General features: G+C 42.3%; 1 protein-coding gene across 1 annotated transcript in view; it reads left to right on the forward strand.

Moving 5' to 3' along the window:
- The window catches only part of cwc22 (CWC22 spliceosome associated protein homolog), a 76,127-nt gene that overhangs the window by 17,896 nt on the left and 39,759 nt on the right, over positions 1-18,472 (forward strand). Inside the window, exons 2-5 of the mRNA XM_033023836.1 lie at positions 9,524-12,039; positions 15,041-15,231; positions 16,213-16,280; positions 17,615-17,728. Of these exons, the coding sequence (XP_032879727.1) occupies positions 9,524-12,039; positions 15,041-15,231; positions 16,213-16,280; positions 17,615-17,728 (2,889 nt within the window). The remainder of the gene's footprint in view (positions 1-9,523; positions 12,040-15,040; positions 15,232-16,212; positions 16,281-17,614; positions 17,729-18,472) is intronic.

The following is an 18,472-nucleotide window of genomic DNA, read 5'->3' on the forward strand; positions in this document are numbered from 1 at the left end:
ACATCACTATCATCTGCTTCCACTACCATCCCTGACAGCATGTTCCAAGCACCCACCACTTTGTGTAATAAAAAAAATCACCTTGCACATCATTAAACATTCCCATTCTGATGTTAAAGCTATGCCCACTGGTGTTTGACATTCCGACCATGGGGAAAAGGCTCTGACTGTCAATCCTATCCATGCCTCTCATAATTTTATATACAGGTGCACAACCTTTTATCCGAAAGCCTTGGGACCAGACACTTTTCGTAATTCGGAATTTGTCGGCCTTCGGAATGGAAATTTTTTAGCGTAGATTTTAATGGCTGGCTCAGTGGTAGAGTGCTCGGCTCATATCCGCAAGGTCGCGAGTTTGCGCCTTGATCCCGGCAGTTCCTCGGTCGCGAGTTTGAGTCTTCAATGTAGTTTTTTCTTGCAGAATAAATGTCTGTATGAAATGCAGTGTGTTGAATGAATTCCTGAATTTGTAAATGTGACCGCAGCATTGAATCACCTCTCGCACTCATGTCACCCTAGCGGGGCTACATGCCCTTAGGCGGCCAAAGGCGACATTTTCACACTCTTATATCCGTGTGCAGCAGAGGCGACGTGCGTTTGGCGCCAAACGTGAGCTTTGGTGTGCAGACGACATCCTGGAAAAAATGTCCGGTTTCTTCCAGGTAGGCGATATACCCTCCCGGGCAATATACCCTCCACTTCTCTTTTATGAATGGGATTTAGTTCCCCTTTCTTCCAGGGCCGACCGGAGGTTCCGCTGTCACCTCTGCGGGCCACCCTCGGTGAACGCTCATTCAACTTTGTCTTGGGATTCCTACCCTCCCGCGCAATGTACCCTCACCTTCTCTTTTATGAAGGGGATTTAGTTCCCCTTTCTTCGAGGACCGACCGGAGGTTCCGCTGTCACCTCTGCGGGCCGCCCTCGGTGAACGTCCTGTCTCCCTGTCCCTGGGATAGTAGGGGGCGGTCAAACAGCACAATACCCCCCTCCCCCTCCAACTCCAGAGGAATCCGCTCCCCGATGGGCCGCTACGGCGACAAGTGGCAGTTCGCCCACAGCCCGAGCTGCGCGACCCCAAGAACAAGACGTACCTTGCACACCATCAGCTTCTGCCCATACGGGGAGCGTGTTCCTCTGGAGTTGGAGCGGGGCTGGGCTGGAGTTGCTGATCTGGGATCTCCGTGCTTGCAGTGGGCCTGGGGGTTGGTGTCCCGATGAGGGGGCACAGCTCGGGCTGTGGGCGAACTGCCACTTGTCGCCGTAGCGGCCCATCGGGGAACGGCTTCTGGTGGTCCTGACGCCTCCGGCCAGTTTGCAGTTTTCCTCTGGAGTTGGAACGGGGCTGGGCTGCTGCTGGCTGTGGGTCTCTGGGATCTCCGTGCTTGCAGTGGGCCTGGGGGTCGGTGTCCCGTTGGTCCTGACGTCTCCAGTGACTGGCATCGCCGATGTGAAGACAGTGCAAAGCCCCCGCGCCGGTGCAATGGGCGGGGAGCTGGAGAGGGGAGGGAAGGGGTCACACACATGGCCGGGAAGCAGAGGGGTGTAGGTGGGGTGAATTTGAAGGGAGCGACAATCTGCTGGTGCCTGCCCGCTGAGTTAAAAAGTTCCCACGCAAGACTCACGATACACTGTGTATCGTGAGTCTACCGTGGGAACTTTTTAACTCAGCGGGCAGGCAGCAGCATATTGTCAATTATTAACCCTCCTGCGCAATATACCCTCACCTTCTCTTTTATGAATGGGGATTTAGTTCCCCTTTCTTCGAGGACCGACCGGAGGTTCCGCTGTCACCTCTGCGGGCCGCCCTCGGTGAACGTTTTCAAGGACCTTTCTTCAAGGACCGAAAAAATGTCCGCTATTCGGAGGTTTTCGTTATTTGGATCTTCGGATAAAAGGTTGTGCACCTGTACTTCCATCAGGTCTCCCTTCAACCTTGAAGCTCCAGAGAAAACAATCCCAGTTTGCCCCACCTCTCCTTATAGCTGAAACCCTCTAGTCCAGACAGCATCTGGTAAAACTCCTCTGCTCCCTCTCCAAACCCTCCACGTCCTTCCTGTAATTCGATGATCATAACTGCGTAAAATACTCCAAAGTTTTTTCGTAAAGTTGCAACATAACTTCCTGACTTTTATACCCAATTTCCCATACCGATTAAGGGAAGCACACTATGCCTTCTTTACCACTCTGTCTACTTGTGTTGGTACTTTCAGGGAGCTTTGACTTGGGACAACAAGATCCTTCTGTACCTTAATGCTGTTAAGTGTCCTGCATTAACTACACTTTCCCCATGTATTTAACCTCCCAAAGTGTAACTCCTCGTGTTTTCTTATATTAAATTCCATGTGCCATTCTCCACCTATGTAGGTAACTGACCCAATATCCTGTTGCTTGCTTTGTCAGCCACCTTCACTATTCAAAACTCCTCCAATTTTTGTTTTACTTGCAGACATATTGACCAATCCTTTACATTTTCAACAGTCATTAATATATATCACAAACAGCAGGCTCCTGCACTGATCCCTGTGGAACACATAGTTCGCCGATCTCAAGCCAGAATAACATCCTTCCACCAGTACTCTGTCTTCTATGGGTAAGCCAGTTCTAAATCCAAGCTGCCGGGCCATCTTGGATCCTAGGCTTCGTAATCTTATGGATCAGTTTACCCTACGGGACTTTGTCAAATGCTTTATTAAAGTCAAAGTAGACAACATCCACTGACCTACAATGCTCATCAATCATCTTCTCAGTTCGTCAAAAAAAGTCAATTAAGTTTGCAACAAATGACTGCCCTGCACTAAAACCTGCTGACTATCGCTAAAAACCCTCTTCAGTCGCTTCCCTACCACTAATGGGAGGCTCATCAGTCTATAATTTCCTGGATTGTCCTCATTTCCTTTCTTAAACAAAGAAACAACTTTGGCTGCTCTCCAGTCTTCTGGCCCATCGCCTGTGCCTAGAGAAAATGCAAAGGCCTTCGTCAAGATCCCAGCAATCTCCAATCTCTTAGCATTAAGATTCAAAAAACATTCTTGAAAGATGGCAATAGAAAGTTAATAGCATAACACAATAAGGGATTTTCTGTAATGGTTCATAAATATAATATGAAAATGGTTCAGGTTAGCTTTGCTTGCAGATGACATTTATCTGGGCCTAAGTTCTCATTCAGCTTCCTGATTGCATTTTATTAATGACTTACCGTAGTTTAATTGAGAAAATGGTCACTCCAAATGTTAGCCTTTTTAGCGGGAATCAATTGAGATTCTTTCGCATCCCTCCTACCAGCAAAAATGAACCTGTATATCGGAATTATCATATATTATATCTCTACCTCTTGAGGCCAGATGGTGGTGCAATTTTACCGACTTCAATATGAACAGTAGCAAAATTAGAATTTATTTTAGAATAACCTTATTTAATTTTCAAGGTAGATATTTCATAGCAATTGATTTTTTTTAAATTCATTTGTGCCAGTCTAAATGCTCTTTCATGAAAGTGAATGATTTTATTGCAAATATATAAGCAAAATTAATTCTGGTTCAGTTCAGACATAAAATGTTGGAGTTACTCCAAAGATCAGGCAGCATCTCCGGAGAAAAGGAATAGATGATGTTTTGGGTTGAGACCCTTGATCAGTAGTTCAGTTAGTTTAGTTCAGAGATACCACATGGAGCTCACTGAGTCAAAAAGACGATTCTAGTTCAACATTTTCTCATCCACTCCGTGCTCATTGTGAAATTTACAGAGGCCAATTAACCTACAAACCAGTGTGTCGTTGGGATTTGGTGAAAAACCCATATAGAATGTCCGTACTCCACCCAGACAGCACCCAAGGTCTGGATCAAACCCAGGTCTTTGGTGCTGTGAAGCAACTGCTCTATCAGCTGCGCCACTGTGCTGCCCAAAAGGAACAGAAAATGTTAATAAGGTTTTCACATTGGTTGATAAATGATAGCTATATTTTGAGTAAAACTATTGGATTTTGTTTGATCTTTTTATTTATGGCGACCTCTGTCGACTTTTCTTCTCAAAGAACATATTTTCGAAATTACTTTTTCTACGAACTTCAGTTCTCAATACAATGGCTCTGATAGGGGAGAATGAGAGTAATGGCTCAGTTTAAATTACAGTGTCCTCTATATTGTTTGGGACAAAGACCCATCATTTATTTATTTGCCTCTATACTCCACAATTTTAGATTTGTAATAGAAAAAATCACATGTGATTAAAGTGCACATTGTCAGGTTTTATTAAAGGGTATTTTTATACATTTTGGTTTCACCATGTAGAAATTATAGCTGTGTTTATACATAGTTCCCCCATTTCAGGGCAACATAATGTTTGGGACACAGCAATGTCATGTAAATGAAAGTAGTTATGTGCAGTATTTTGTTGCATATCCTTTGCATGCAATGACTGCTTGAAGTCTGCGATTCATGGATATCACCAGTTGCTGGGTGTCTTCTCTGTCAGGCCTGTATTGCAGCCATCTTTAGTTAATGCTTGCTTTGGGGGCTCGTCCCCTTCAGTTTTCTCTTCATCTTATAAAAGGCATGCTCAATTGGGTTCAGATCAGGTGATTGACTCGGCCACTCAAGAAATGACCATTTTTTAGCTTTGAAAAACGCCTTTGTTGCTTTAGAAGTTTGGAATCATTGTCCTGATGTGGCCTGAACTGCCGGCCAATTAGTTTTGAGGCATTTATTTGTACTTGAGCAGTTTCAGAATTCATTATGCTACTACCATCAGCAGTTGTATCATCAATGAAGATAAGTGAGCCAGTACCTTCAGCAGCCATACATGCCCAGGTCACAACACCCCCACCACCGTGTTTCACAGATGAGGTGGTATGCTTTGGATCTTGGGCTGTTCCTTCTCTTCTCCATACTTTGCTCTTGCCATCACTCTGATATAAGTTAATCTTCGTCTCATCTGTCCACAAGACCTTTTTCCTGAACTGATGTTGCTTTTTTAAGTACTTCTTGGCAAAGTGTAACCGGGCCATCCTATTTTTGCAGCTAACCAGTGGTTTGCATCTTGCAGTGTAGCCTCTATTTCTGTTCATGAACAGCATTTTGTGTCCACCATTCATCTATACATAACTAAAACTCTGATCTTGTGCTCTTCCGGTTTGCGTGGTTTTTCTATTTGCGCAAAAACGGCACACGATAGTGCTACGATTTTTCGCCACCTTACTCCTTTGCTGCGTGCAACAAGTTTTGTCCGATCGATGGTATATTTTAAAAGTTATGGTTAAAAAAAAAATTAAAACCGCGCATGCGCAGATTGGTCTCTCCTGTCAGCCAGTGCCACGGCCGGAACAGCGACGCCCGTTCCTGCACCGTGGACTCTCCCGCCTCACTCACAAACTCCTCTCTCCCCTTCTCACAGTAACTTGTGTACCGTCTCTACCGGGGACGGCTGCGGGGGGGGGGGGGGGGGGAACAGTGGAGGCACTGGTTCCGTCTCTCTCTCCCTCACTCACCCCTCTCCCCCACCCGCCCTCTGCGGCAATGGCGGTCCTGTCTTCCCGCCCCACCTAGGTGAATGGCTGCGACCGTCCGAATCCTCCGCCTGCGGTAACTCGCCCTCTCGGAGGAGATCTACCCCACCAGCTCGTCGAAACTCGTGGTGCCCACCGTGACGAACACCGATTCAAACCCCCCCCCCCCCCCGAGGGATGGTGTTTTGGCCGAGCAGTTTGCGCGGAGCGCGCGCACACACACACACACACACACACACACACACACACACACACACACACACACACACACACACACACACACACACACACACACATACACACACACACACACACACACAATCGTCAAGTCAACGGGATCTAAACCACAGCTAACAATGAATGACCTGTGGAGGAAAGAACTGCTGTTTATGAATGGAGGGAATGACTGAGGATAGGAGAAAGGAGGGGGGGGGGAATCCTGGGGAGGTGAAGGAGAATGGGTGGATTGAGGGAGAGGAAGAAGGAGGGAGAGGGGGGGATAAGTGGGGGAGGTGAGGAGGGAGAGTGGGGCAGGAGGGGGAATAGAGGTAGAGGGGGGTGGGAGGTAGCTAGTGGGGAATAGAGGAGGGCAGGAGGGATAGTGGGGGGGATAGGGGTGGTGAGCAGTGGGGGATAGAGAGATGGTAGGGAGGGGAGAGGAGTTTTGTAGGGAGGGAGTGACTGAGGGTAGGGGAAAGGAGATGGAGGGAGAGGTAGGAAGGAGGAGAAGGGGAATGAAGAGGGAGGGTGAAGAGGAGGGGGAGGGTGTGCGGGGGAATGAGGGGAAATGAGCCGCGCCTGCACAGTTGGGGGGCAATGCTTGAGTGGTGGAATATTGCGTTGGGGGAAGTGGTTGCGCTGGGGGGACAGGTGAGTGATGGAATATTACGTTGGGGGAGCAGACCCAACGGGTCTGCACTTGGTCCAGTTTGTTCTATATCTCTCTACATCATCGTCCATATCTCTAGTTTCCCTTTCCCATGATTTTCAGTCTGAAAAAGGGTTTCGACCCGAAACGCACCCATTCTTTCTCTCCAGAGATGCTGCCTGGTGGGAGTGACGGTGGACGTTACTTTAGCATTTTGTGTCTCTCTTTGGCCGGAACTGAGATGCCTGGTTCACTATTAGTCTTGTCCCCCTGTAACAGACCCTCAGTGCCTGACTTGCTATCAGCCCAAAATCTATTGTTTTGTTTTAAATGTTAGATGGTCACGAAAAAATGGATTGGTAGTTCTCCTTTGCAGAGTACGTATCTGTCCAAATCTCACTTCCTGCACACACAACATACATTTGTGCATAAATGAGAACCCTATAGAGTATTTCAGCAAAATAATTCATTGCTATTTGTGCAATGATTTTTATGTTGTTCAAGAAAAAGTCTTTATATCTCGCATTTCAAGGAAAAACAGATATTGATTTTTAGACATGATTGCACTTTATGATCACTTTAGACTTTAACTGCATTATATTGTACTTGTATGAATAAAACATGCGTCACAAATATGTTGTGGTTTTCTGTGTACTTCAGTTAGTTTTAGAAACAGAAAATAGGTGCAGGAGGAGGCCGTTCGGCCCTTCGAGCCAGCACCGCCATTCATTGTGATCATGGCTGATCATCCCCAATCAATAACCCGTGCCTGCCTTCTCCCCATATCCCTTGATTCCACCAGCCCCTAGAGCTCTATCTAACTCTCTCTTAAATCCATCCAGTAATTTGACCTCCGCTGCCCTCTGTGGCAGGGAATTCCACAAATTCACAACTCTGTGGGTGAAAACTTTTTTTTCTCACCTCGGTCTTAATAGAAACATAGAAATTAGGGTAGATTTCATTGTAAATGTTGTACCTGGTTTTAAAAGATAAATAAAGGTCTAGATCCTGATAGCAAATGTCAGCCGTTCCAGTGTATCAGTAAATCTGATACTTCCACGATCATCTGAAGTCCAGCCTGCCATTGTTTTTGCTGGGCAATCAACTCGGCTCTAGTTTTGCAAATATCAAACAAAAAGTGAGACGAGTTAAATTATTTTTTAATTTAATTATTCAGAAATTTTGAAATTATCTACAATTTAGTAGCTTTCATGTATGTTTGCATGTCATACATTCAAAAACTAATTACTAATTTACAAGGATGTTGCCAAGACTCAAGGGCCTGAACTATTGGGAGAGGTTGAGCAGGGCAGGACTTTATTATTTGGAGAGCAGGAGGATGAGGTCTGATCTTGTAGAGGTGTACAAAATCATGAGAGGAATAGATCGGGTAAATGCACAATCTTTTGCCATGGTAGCGGAATTGAGAACAGGTTTCAGCTGAGGAGGAAAAGATTTATTAGGAACCTGTGGGGTAACTCTTTTTACACGAAGGATGTGATGAATGTATGGAATGAGCTGCTGGAGAGGGTAGTTGAGGCAGGTATTAACGCAACGTTTGAGAAACATTTATACAGGTACATGGATAGGATAGGTTCAGAGGGATATGGAACAAATGCAGGCAGGTCAGACGAGTGTAGATGGGACATGTTGGCCGGTGTCAACAAGTTGGGCCGAAGGGCCTGTTTCCACACTATATGACTCCTTATCACTCTTATTTAAAATGGCGAATTTCTTCTATAGCAAAGGTTGGTTAAGTTACTAAACTAGCATCTAGAGGCCTGAATCAGGGCAACATGTTGGTATTGTAGGCAGCATAGCTGTCTCATGTCCGGTAAACTGATGCTCAGCTGCAACCTCCGCCGCTGTCAGTTTTGGGTTTATGCATATGCCGTGTGACCACTTGGGTTTTCTCCATGTGCCAAAGACATGCTAATTGTTAGGTTAATTGGTGTGTGTGGTGGAATAGAGTAGAGAAGTGAAAAGGGAGATAGATATGGGGAGAATAGGATTGCTTGGGGAACTGGCAATGACACAATGAATTGAATGTTTTTATATCTTAAGGAAATAGAATATACAAAATGTGGATACATGAGTTATAATCCCATCGCTACAATTTTTAAATTTGGGTATATAAATAAGTCTGAAAAAAGAATAGCTGGCGTCAGGAATAGTGATCTGAAAGCTCCAGGAATACCATTAAAATAAACCGTCTGTCTGTTTCACTATTACCATTCAGGGGATGAAGTTGTTACTCTACTTGGTTGGGCCTGCATGTGATTTTTGCACACCAATCTGGTTACCTCCTCAGTTTGTGGTGATTACCGTTGGACAGGAATTGCTGGTGTAGTTCTAAACTGGCAAAACTGCTGGGCTTTGCTAGTTGTCAAAGCTTCTGTTTTGATGTCATGGAATTGGTATTTCACAATCATACTAATCATTCAGATTCAGATTCAACTTTAATTGTCATTGTCAGTGTACGAGGAATTTGCTTTTTGCCTGCTGCTCAGGCTAGAGATCGTAGTTTTATGAAGCATTTTGTCAGATTGAGGTTTGAATTCAAACCTCAAAAGAGAACCCTCAGCAAGCTTGAAAAAAAAACTGGAAGACTGCAATGCCAATCCATAGAGACCAAAATGGAAAATTGTTTGGGAGAAACACAATGCTTAAAAGGACAAATATTACAAAAAAAAACAATTTGTATCATCTGACTTCAGTGGTTTAAGATTATTATTGTCATGTGTACCTAGGTATAGTGAAAATCTGTGTTTTGCATGCTAGCCAATCAAATCAGATGATACTATCCATAAATACAATCAAGCCAAACTCAAGTACAACTTGTAGCTAGATATAGAGGGCAGAATCAAGTTCACAGTGTTATAGTGCAATTGTTCCAGAGACAAAGTCCAATATCTGTAATAGGGAGATGGGAGTCAGACTTGCCCTTGCTTATGGAAGGACCATTCGGAAGCCTGATAAGAGAAGCTGTTCCTGAATTTGGTTGAGCGCACTTTCAAGGTTCGAGAATACTTCTGCCTGACAGGAGCAGGGAGAAGAAGAAATGATTGGGGTGGGAAAGGTCTTTGATAACGTTGTCTGCTTTCCTGAATGGCAATTATCACAGATAACTCAAATTATATTTTTCTCTCTTCAGGGACAGCAGCAGTGACAGTGATTCCAGCTCATCCAGCAGCAGCAGTGGCAGTAGTAACAGCTCCTCCAGCAGCAGTTCAAGCAATTCAAGTGGAAGTAGCAGCAGCAGCAGCAGTGGTAGCAGTAGCAGCAGCAGCAGCAGTGGTGGTAGTTCTGGAAGCAGTAGTGGGAGTTCCTCGTCAGGTCTTAAGGAAAAAAGAGGCAGATCACCAGGAAATCCCAGGAAAAAAGAGGAAAGGCACTTTGAGAGAAGAGACAGAACTTCCTCACATGGGGACCACCGAATGAGGACATCTGACAGAGACAGAAGGAATGAAAAGTCGACTATCAGGGAAGAAAGGCGCTCAGATACCAAACAATCAAGCCGGTCGCAGGAAAAAAGAACGGAGAGTGACAGAAGGCGATGTTCTCCAGAAAGTTCTAGGAAAGATCTTTCAAGGAGTCGTAGTCCTCAAGAGGTTAGGCGAAGATATAGTCCGGATTCAAGGAGCAAAATTGGGGATGATAGGAGCAGAAGACACAGAAGAAAATCTAATAGCTCTTCCCCCAGACAACAAAGGAGGGAATACAGGTCCAGTTCCAGAAGTCCTCGCCGTTCATCAAGGAAAGAGGCTACTACTTCAAAGTACAGCAGTAGATCAGAAAAAGCTGACAGCCATAAAAGAAGTCCCGACAGTAAGGATAGAAGATCGAAGGAAACGCGTCCAACCAGTAACAGGAGAGGTTTACAGGTAGATGAAAGTACACATCAAACACATTCAAGAAGCTATAGTCCATCAAGATCAAGGGAATTGCATCCTAATCTTGATTCAAAGGAGAAAACCAGGGATGGTAGACGTCGAAGATCACCTAACTCGTCTCGTAGTCCTCGCAGAGAAGATCATAAAAGTTCCAAGAGTCCTGATTCACATTCTTCAAATGTAAGGCACAAATCACAGAAAAGTAACAAAATAGAAGAATCTGAATTGGGTAGAAGGAAAGAAGAATGTATTGTTACACAAGGAAAAACTTCTGACAGTCCAGACAGTAATGAGCCAAGCACCAAATCCCCAAGTTATAGAAAACAGTCTGCTGAGACCTCAGTTAGAGAGTGTTCCCGAAATAACAGTCCTGAAAGTACAAAACAAAATTCTCCAAGTGTCTCCTCCATAAGTAGAGGCGATGATCGTGAATGTACTCCTCGAGCACAGCAAGAAAAACCCGAAGCTTCATCATGCTCTAGTCCAAAAGAAACACAGAAACCAGAGACCGAAAGTCCCAAATCATCATGCCATGAAATTCCTGAATTTCAGAAAACCAAAATGGTGCAACCAGATTCTCTGGAAGAAAGTAAAATGCCTGCAGACCAGGAAGAATACAGCCAAGAACCAAGTCCTGACCAAGGAAAAGAAAATTGGCCTGAGAGCATACATTCCACAAGCAATAAAATTGTAAGTGCTTCTCCGAGTTTTGAGAAAGATTTGCCTCCAAATGTCAGCAACGAAGAATTGAAAAGTACAGATTTTGATTTAGAGAAAGGTAAAAAAGATAGGAGTAGAAATCCTTCTCAAAGTTCAAGACGAAGATCATCCAGCACATCATCATCATCGTCGTCATCATCCTCTTCCTCTTCCTCTTCCTCTTCCTCCTCTTCTTCATCCTCATCCTCATCTTCATCTTCTTCATCATCCAGTGAAGAAGATAAAAGTGGCAAGCCTGGTTCTGATTCAGAGCAGCCAACATCACTTCATGGCCTTAAGAAGAAAGGATCTAATTCAGAGACATCACCACTGCCTGCAAAAGCTGACAGTGGGAGAGAAAGCCCTGATGGTAAAGAAGAAGATAGGTTTGAAGATTTTCAGACATCAGCTGAAAAACTAACGCTTTGTCCTGCAGATAGTACCGGAAAAATCCCTTCTCAGAGTCACATTCCTGTGGAAGACCAATCCCAATTCCCAACTTCGTGTGATAGTGTTTATGGATATCCATTAACTGAGAAGGAAATACAGAGTCCTGATGAAGTATCTTCCAGTGAAAAAAAACACGAATCTGACGCATCAGAATCCTCCCCTTTGCAGGTTACACCTAGCTCTCAAAAAAGTAGAAAGTCTCCATCAGACACTGAAAGAGTAGAAGAAAGTTGCTGTCAAAAAGTAAGTCCTGAAAATAAGGAACCGGACAGTACATTGTCATCTGATCCAACAGGTGACAAGGGTCTACAAACTGTAGAAAGCTCTGAAGTGGAAGATTCAAATATCCAAAGTCCACATATCACCAGTCAAAGACAACAGAGTCCCGTTTTAGAAAGCATTGATGGAAAGGAACCAAAGTGTCCTCAGAAAAAGCGACAACGATCATCTTCCCCTGAGAGGAGGGATGGTTTTGGATCTGGATCTGAAAGTCCTGATGCACCTCCTCACAAGATAAAATCCAAGTCGTGCAGTCCAGTTTCTAGTTTGAGACAGTTATCAGGACGTTCTCGGTCATCTTCACCCAAAGCACAGGATGAAGAGAGCAGAAAATCAAGGGACCAATCAGGTACAGTGACTTTGTACTGTAATCCAATATCTGTAACCAAAATCCAATACCTCTGTAACCAAAATCTATCCCCTGGTATCATGTTCAACACATTGATGTGATATTCTCTGCACCAGATGATATAGTGATGCAACTGGTAGAGTTGTTGCCTTAAAGCGCCAGAGACCTGGGTTCGATCCTGACCACGGGTGCTGTCTGTGGGGGAGATTATATCTTCTCCTTGTAACAGCTTGGGTTTTCTCCGGGTCCTTCCGGTTTCCTCCCACAATCCAAAGACGTGCAGGTTTCTACGTTAATTGGTTTCTGTAAATTCTGTGGAAGTGGGATAACATAGGGTGAATGGGTGAGCGTTGGTCAGCGTGCACTCAGTGGGCCAATGGATCTGTTTTCAAGCTGCATCACTAAATTCTAAACATCACAGAGACCTACACAGAGCTCAATTGCAGCACAACATAAAACAAGTAAATATTATTGCAGGGTGTTGTGGATAATGAAGAGGATTTCCAAAGTCTACAGAGTGATTTAGGCCATTTGGAAAAATGGGCTGAAAGATGGCAGATGGAGTTTAATGCTGAGAAATGTGAGATGTTACACCTTGGCAGGACAAATCAAAATAGGACGTACATGATAAATGGTAGGGAATTGAAGAATACAGTTGAACAGAGGGATCTGGGAATAACCGTGCATAGTTCCTTGAAGGTGGAATCTCATATAGATAGGGTGGTAAAGAAAGCTTTTGGTATGCTAGCCTTTATAAATCAGAGCATTGAGTATAGAAGCTGGGATGTAATGTTAAAATTGTACAAGGCATTGGTGAGACCAAATCTGGAGTATGGTGTACAATTTTGGTCGCCGAATTATAGGAAGGATGTCAACAAAATAGAGAGAGTACAGAGGAGATTTACTAGAATGTTGCCTGGGTTTCAACAACTAAGTTACAGAGATAGGTTGAATAAGTTAGGTCTTTATTCTCTGGAGCGCAGAAGGTTAAGGGGGGACTTGATAGAGGTCTTTAAAATGATGAGAGGGATAGACAGAGTTGATGTGATCAAGCTTTTCCCTTTGAGAATAAGGAAGATTCAAACAAGAGGACATGACTTCAGAATTAAGGCACAGAAGTTTAGGGGTAACATGAGGGGGAACTTCTTTACTCAGAGAGTGGTAGCGGTGTGGAACGAGCTTCCAGTGGAAGTGGTGGCGGCAGGTTCGTTGGTATCATTTAAAAATAAATTGGATAGGCATATGGATGAGAAGGGAATGGAGGGTTATGGTATGAGTGCAGGCAGGTGGGACTAAGGGGAAAAAGTTGTTCGGCACGGACTTGTAGGGCCGAGATGGCCTGTTTCCGTGCTGTAATTGTTATATGGTTATATGGAGTCAATTCAGAAATTAAATTGCTGAAACCTTTTGGCTCGGTGTATAATTACTGCATTATATTACATGCTTTAGACAATTAGTTATTTCTTTAATGATCATGGCATTCACACTTATGTTTAAAACTTTGTTAATGGCTGCTTCATCACAAAATGTGCAAAGTCATAATCTTTCCTCTTTGAACTGCGAGATAATTCTCAGTATGCTGCTTTATTTGAATTTAGCCCATGCATATATTTATAATGTTGAATTGATAATGGGCTCTGCATTTCCGACATTTTCTTCCAGGTAATTTTTCTTTTAAGTCATTCATGAGTTGGAGTCTTCTGTTTTCTTTCTATGATTACTTGTCTCAGATTATATTTAAATTCTGCTGTGCAGTGAGTCTTGGAATGAGCAAGACATGAAATCTTGATGATTTGGAGTTGTCATCCTTTGTCCAGTCAGATAGATTTATTTTAAATATGCCTGTAGTGGTACTGATGTTTCATCTTCGATATGAACACCAGGTGGCTCTGTCTAGGGTTTGAATGACTGAGTTCTAGGTATATATTTTTTATAAACTATAAATTTATATAATGCCATTTAGCTTGATCATCGCAGCACATTTCATCTCTACTACCTGCCTCATTCCATAGTTACAAAATAATTATGTGATGTCCTTCAGCAAAGGGCAATAAGATGACCTTCAGCAATGTGACATGTGAGAGAATGAAAATTCAAATATTTGTATCACTTCCAAAACTAACCTTCAAGTCATCATTAACACCATCAGGTTGATTGGTCCATTGCTTAATATTCATAAATCTTGTTAGCGTGGATAAATCACCAGGCTGGGGAGAGCTGTATGAGCAGAAGAGAAGATATCAGCTTCCATCACATCCAGCAGGAAGGCAGAAGGAAGAAGGTAGCTAGTATCTAGTTGATCTGCAAACATGTGGAGTACCTGCTGCAATGCTCGCTCTCATCAGCCAGGGTGCCCCAAATGTCAGTGTAAAGCAACCACACTGCTCAGTCCAGCCCTCACAGGCTGCCTCAGTGGTTCATTCTACACTGAGCCATCAACATTTGATGACCCATTTCTAGTGCTCACACAGCTGAGGCTTGTGCCAGTTTCCATGTAGTATGATCCTCAGATCTGTTTCTACCACAGCATTTTATAGTTTTAGTCCATTTAAATAATAATTTGCATTTGCATTTGTCTTTCCAAAGTGGATAACATTACTATAACTTGTGTGTTGCTTCAGATTATAGAACCTCACCTTTATTATAGATTGTCAGCCACAATCTGCAAACTGGTAATGGATACTCATATTTCTTAAAATATTAATGTAATGAGAAAATGCACCTTTGTTGTCCACTCTCTGTCCTTAAGATGATGTGTAGTATTTGATAAAGAATACTTCAGGAAACACTATAAATGGAGTTAGGTTGAATATAATATAACTTAAAATTATTTGCTAAGATTGTAGAATTAGCACATTGAGATTAGTAGAATGTTTTAAAGTTTATTTGGGGCATATATTCATTTTTACTTTGTTATTCAAGGAGTGTGAATATTTTGCTTCTCGTTTAAAACAACTAAAATTGTGATTTGAAAATGTGATTGTCTATCAACTTTTGTCAGGCATAGAAATGACTGAAAGTGTTCTTCGGGATGAGAGTGAAACTGTCCCTGCCAGTGAAGTCCATGATAATTTGGAGAATCCTGAGAGGATTGGAGATGGGGAGATTTCAAGTAGCTCAGACAGTGAGGAAAGTGCAGCCAGCAGTGGTGCAGCTGTCCAAAAAATGAAAAGCAGCGTGGTACAGATACAGGTAAGATAATTTAGTTAATATGTATGTTTTAAGGCAATAGGTTTACTTAAATATTTGTTATTATAGAACTGCAATTGTATTTGTCATGTGTTCTTTGAATAAGGTTTATTTTTCCTTACTACCAAAATTGATCTCTTGGTATTCTCTGAACCGCACAGCAATTCCAGTAAAGATCAAATTCTTGAGTGACCTGGCCATATGCTTGTGTCATTGCCATGCTGAACTGTTTTTGGCTAAATTAAAAGAACAGCCTGTTGATAACAATAGATGGGAAATTCTTGACAGCTGATTTATTCAGCACAGTGGGATGGTAATGAATATTAACTCATGAAGAAGGGTCTCGACCCGAAACGTCACCCTTTCCTTCTCTCCAAAGATGCAGCCTGACCCGCTGAGTTACGCCAGAATTTTGTGTCTAACTTCGATTTAAACCAGCATCTGCAGTTCTTTCCTACACATGAACTCAAGCTATTTACCAAATGATTTTAAACGTGTATGTGAACTACAAACTTGGTGAAACTTCTGCTAAAGACATTTTATGGTCCCAGTACAACCTTCCACTTACCCCCACATACCTCCAATTCATGACCAGCTACTTTTCCTTCTGACTTGCTCTTAGAAATGTCCTCCCAAAACCAATTTTTTTTTTGCTCTCTCCATTCATCATTAACAAGTCTTTATACCTTCTCCACTGTCATCCCAAGCCTTACGGAGAAGGGTCCCAACCCGAAACGCCACTTATCCATGTTCTCCAGAGATGTTTCCTGACCTGCTGAGTAACACCAGAGCTTTGTCTTATCTTGTCAACCAGCATCTGCAGTTCCTCGTGTTTCTCTCTTTAAATTACCTTCACCAGTTTAGGAAGAAACAGAGAATTTTACTTGATCGTTTGCTTTGAGAGATACATATATTAATGTCAGAATAATAAGGCTGATTTGCTTAATTGTTTCTACAACTTTGATATTATTTATATCTTCATAGCTCAATTCAAATCAGGAGCGGGTAGACAGCCACAGTCCACGTCAAAGAAGCTCTTCCCCTGAGCACAGGTAAAGTTGGATCTTGTAGCTTACTTAGGAATGTGTTTGTTAACCTAATGACTTAATGTAACACATTTTCAGCTTTTGATCCAATTTCCTCATGCCTGTAATTTTGAACCAAAAACAGATGGAGTATCTTTCTGCTAGTAAATACCTTGCATTACCAAAATAAACTATTGATAAGAGGCCAGATTGCAAATATGGTTTTAAAGCTCATACTAGGGATGTCAAAGCTTTGGTAGTATAAAATGAAATCACAAAAGAAGTGTGAAACCTAAAAGATGCAAATGGAGCCCAAAATAGGTAAGAATGTAAAATGTCATATTCAAATCTTGGTAGAAAGCAAATTAATAGCTTTAATATGTGATATACAAACTTAAATTGAACTGAAAGGCTTTGGAAATAAATAACATTTCAAAGATGTGTCATTTATCTCGAGTACTTGTTCGACAAGTGATGGACAATAAGTGCAGGAGTTGGCCATTTGGCCCTTCGAGCCAGCTCCGCCATTCACTGTGATCATGGCTGATCATCCACAATCAGTACCCCATTCCTGCCTTCTCCCCATATCCCTTGACTCTGCTATCTTAAAGAGCTCTATCTAACTCTCTCTTGAAAGCATCCAGAGAACTGGCCTCCACGGCCCTTCGAGGGAGAGAATTGAATGTGAATTGAAGGCAGAGAATTGAATGAGACAGGCAATTGAATGTGACTTGAGATACTGTTAAGCAATGTGAAGAGCATAGCTGACTGTGGGGAGTTTGAAATGGGCAACCATAGCAGCTACAAACCAATTCACCTTAAATCAAAAATAAGAATTTGTTGTATGGTATCTGAGGAACTACTGATTCAAAAAGAGGACACATTCCAAAAAAGCAGGGTAATTCTAACACTTGTGTCAAGGGTTTTTTCACGTTTTAATCAATACTGAAACAGAAATGAACTTTTAACTCGAGAAATGACAGTGAAAGAACTGCGATAATTTAATGAAGAGATCTAAACATCTCGAGTCGGTTGGATGGTTGTTTTACGGATATACCTATTGATCAGCAGCTAATTGCTGGCTGCCCCATGATTTACAGAATATTTTCTATGGCTTTCCTTCCTCTTGAGGATATCACTGGGCAAGAATTGAGAGAATACATTGAAATGCAGATTGATTCAATTTTCAGTTTGATTGCCTGCAGCAATACAAATCTGATCCTGAGTGAAATGGTTTCTTTTGATGGCTTGGTCTTCCTGCAAGTTATTAATTTGTAGACAATTGTAAGTAATTACTGTTGAGGATGCTCTTCCACAAATCATCAGAAAAATATGATTGTTAACTGGCCTTTTTTTCTCAGACGTAAAGGTCGTGAAAGATCAGGATCAAGATCCCCAAGAAATACCAACAGGAATACCTATGACAGAAGACCATCCAGCAATGGCAGACATAATGATAGAAATTTACAATCTAGGTATTTAATTCAAACTTTGCATTAATAAGTCAATAACTGACATGATAATAAAAGGCTCTTTGTTCCATAGTCTGTTCTTATAGTTCACTCGCAGCTTACATACAGTATAACACTGATAATCTAATACTCTAGTAATCTGGTAGTGCAAGACTAGCATATTTTCTGGACTATTAGATATTATTTCCTATTAATACCCCTACTCATTTCTTCTAAGATGTTGCACAGTAGTAAACTTACTAGTGAATAATAAAATTCAAGGGTGCGAAGGGAGCAGAATCCTCAGAAGCAGATGCTGAACCATCAGGATTTCTTATGTGCCGAATAAACAGCTTCATATCAATACTGAACTTTGTAATGCTACCACAAAGTATTTATCTACAAATTATTGCAGCCTAACGTGACATGCACGGTATCCTGACATCAAAATGTCACAGAACTTTCCGCAAAACCAGGCAGTGTGTTTTCTATTTATTTCAACCTCTTGATTCTAATTGTTAAGGCAGTTTTCAATCCATCTTGCTAATTCATTTATCTTTTAAGAATCCTGCCAGTGACATTCATAGTCAAATGCCCTTGAAAAGTTTAGATGAGACTTTACAACTAATTTATTTTGGCTTGTAGCAGATTAATGAAACAAGACCTTTTATTTCTAAATCCATGCAATTAGCATAGGTTTCTAACATTTCCCCTCCATCACCCTAGAAAGGCATGTTTTATGCAGAATGATGTGTCTGGAATTTTAAA

This window comes from Amblyraja radiata, chromosome 7, assembly GCF_010909765.2.
Source record: "Amblyraja radiata isolate CabotCenter1 chromosome 7, sAmbRad1.1.pri, whole genome shotgun sequence".
NCBI classification, from domain to species: domain Eukaryota; kingdom Metazoa; phylum Chordata; class Chondrichthyes; order Rajiformes; family Rajidae; genus Amblyraja; species Amblyraja radiata.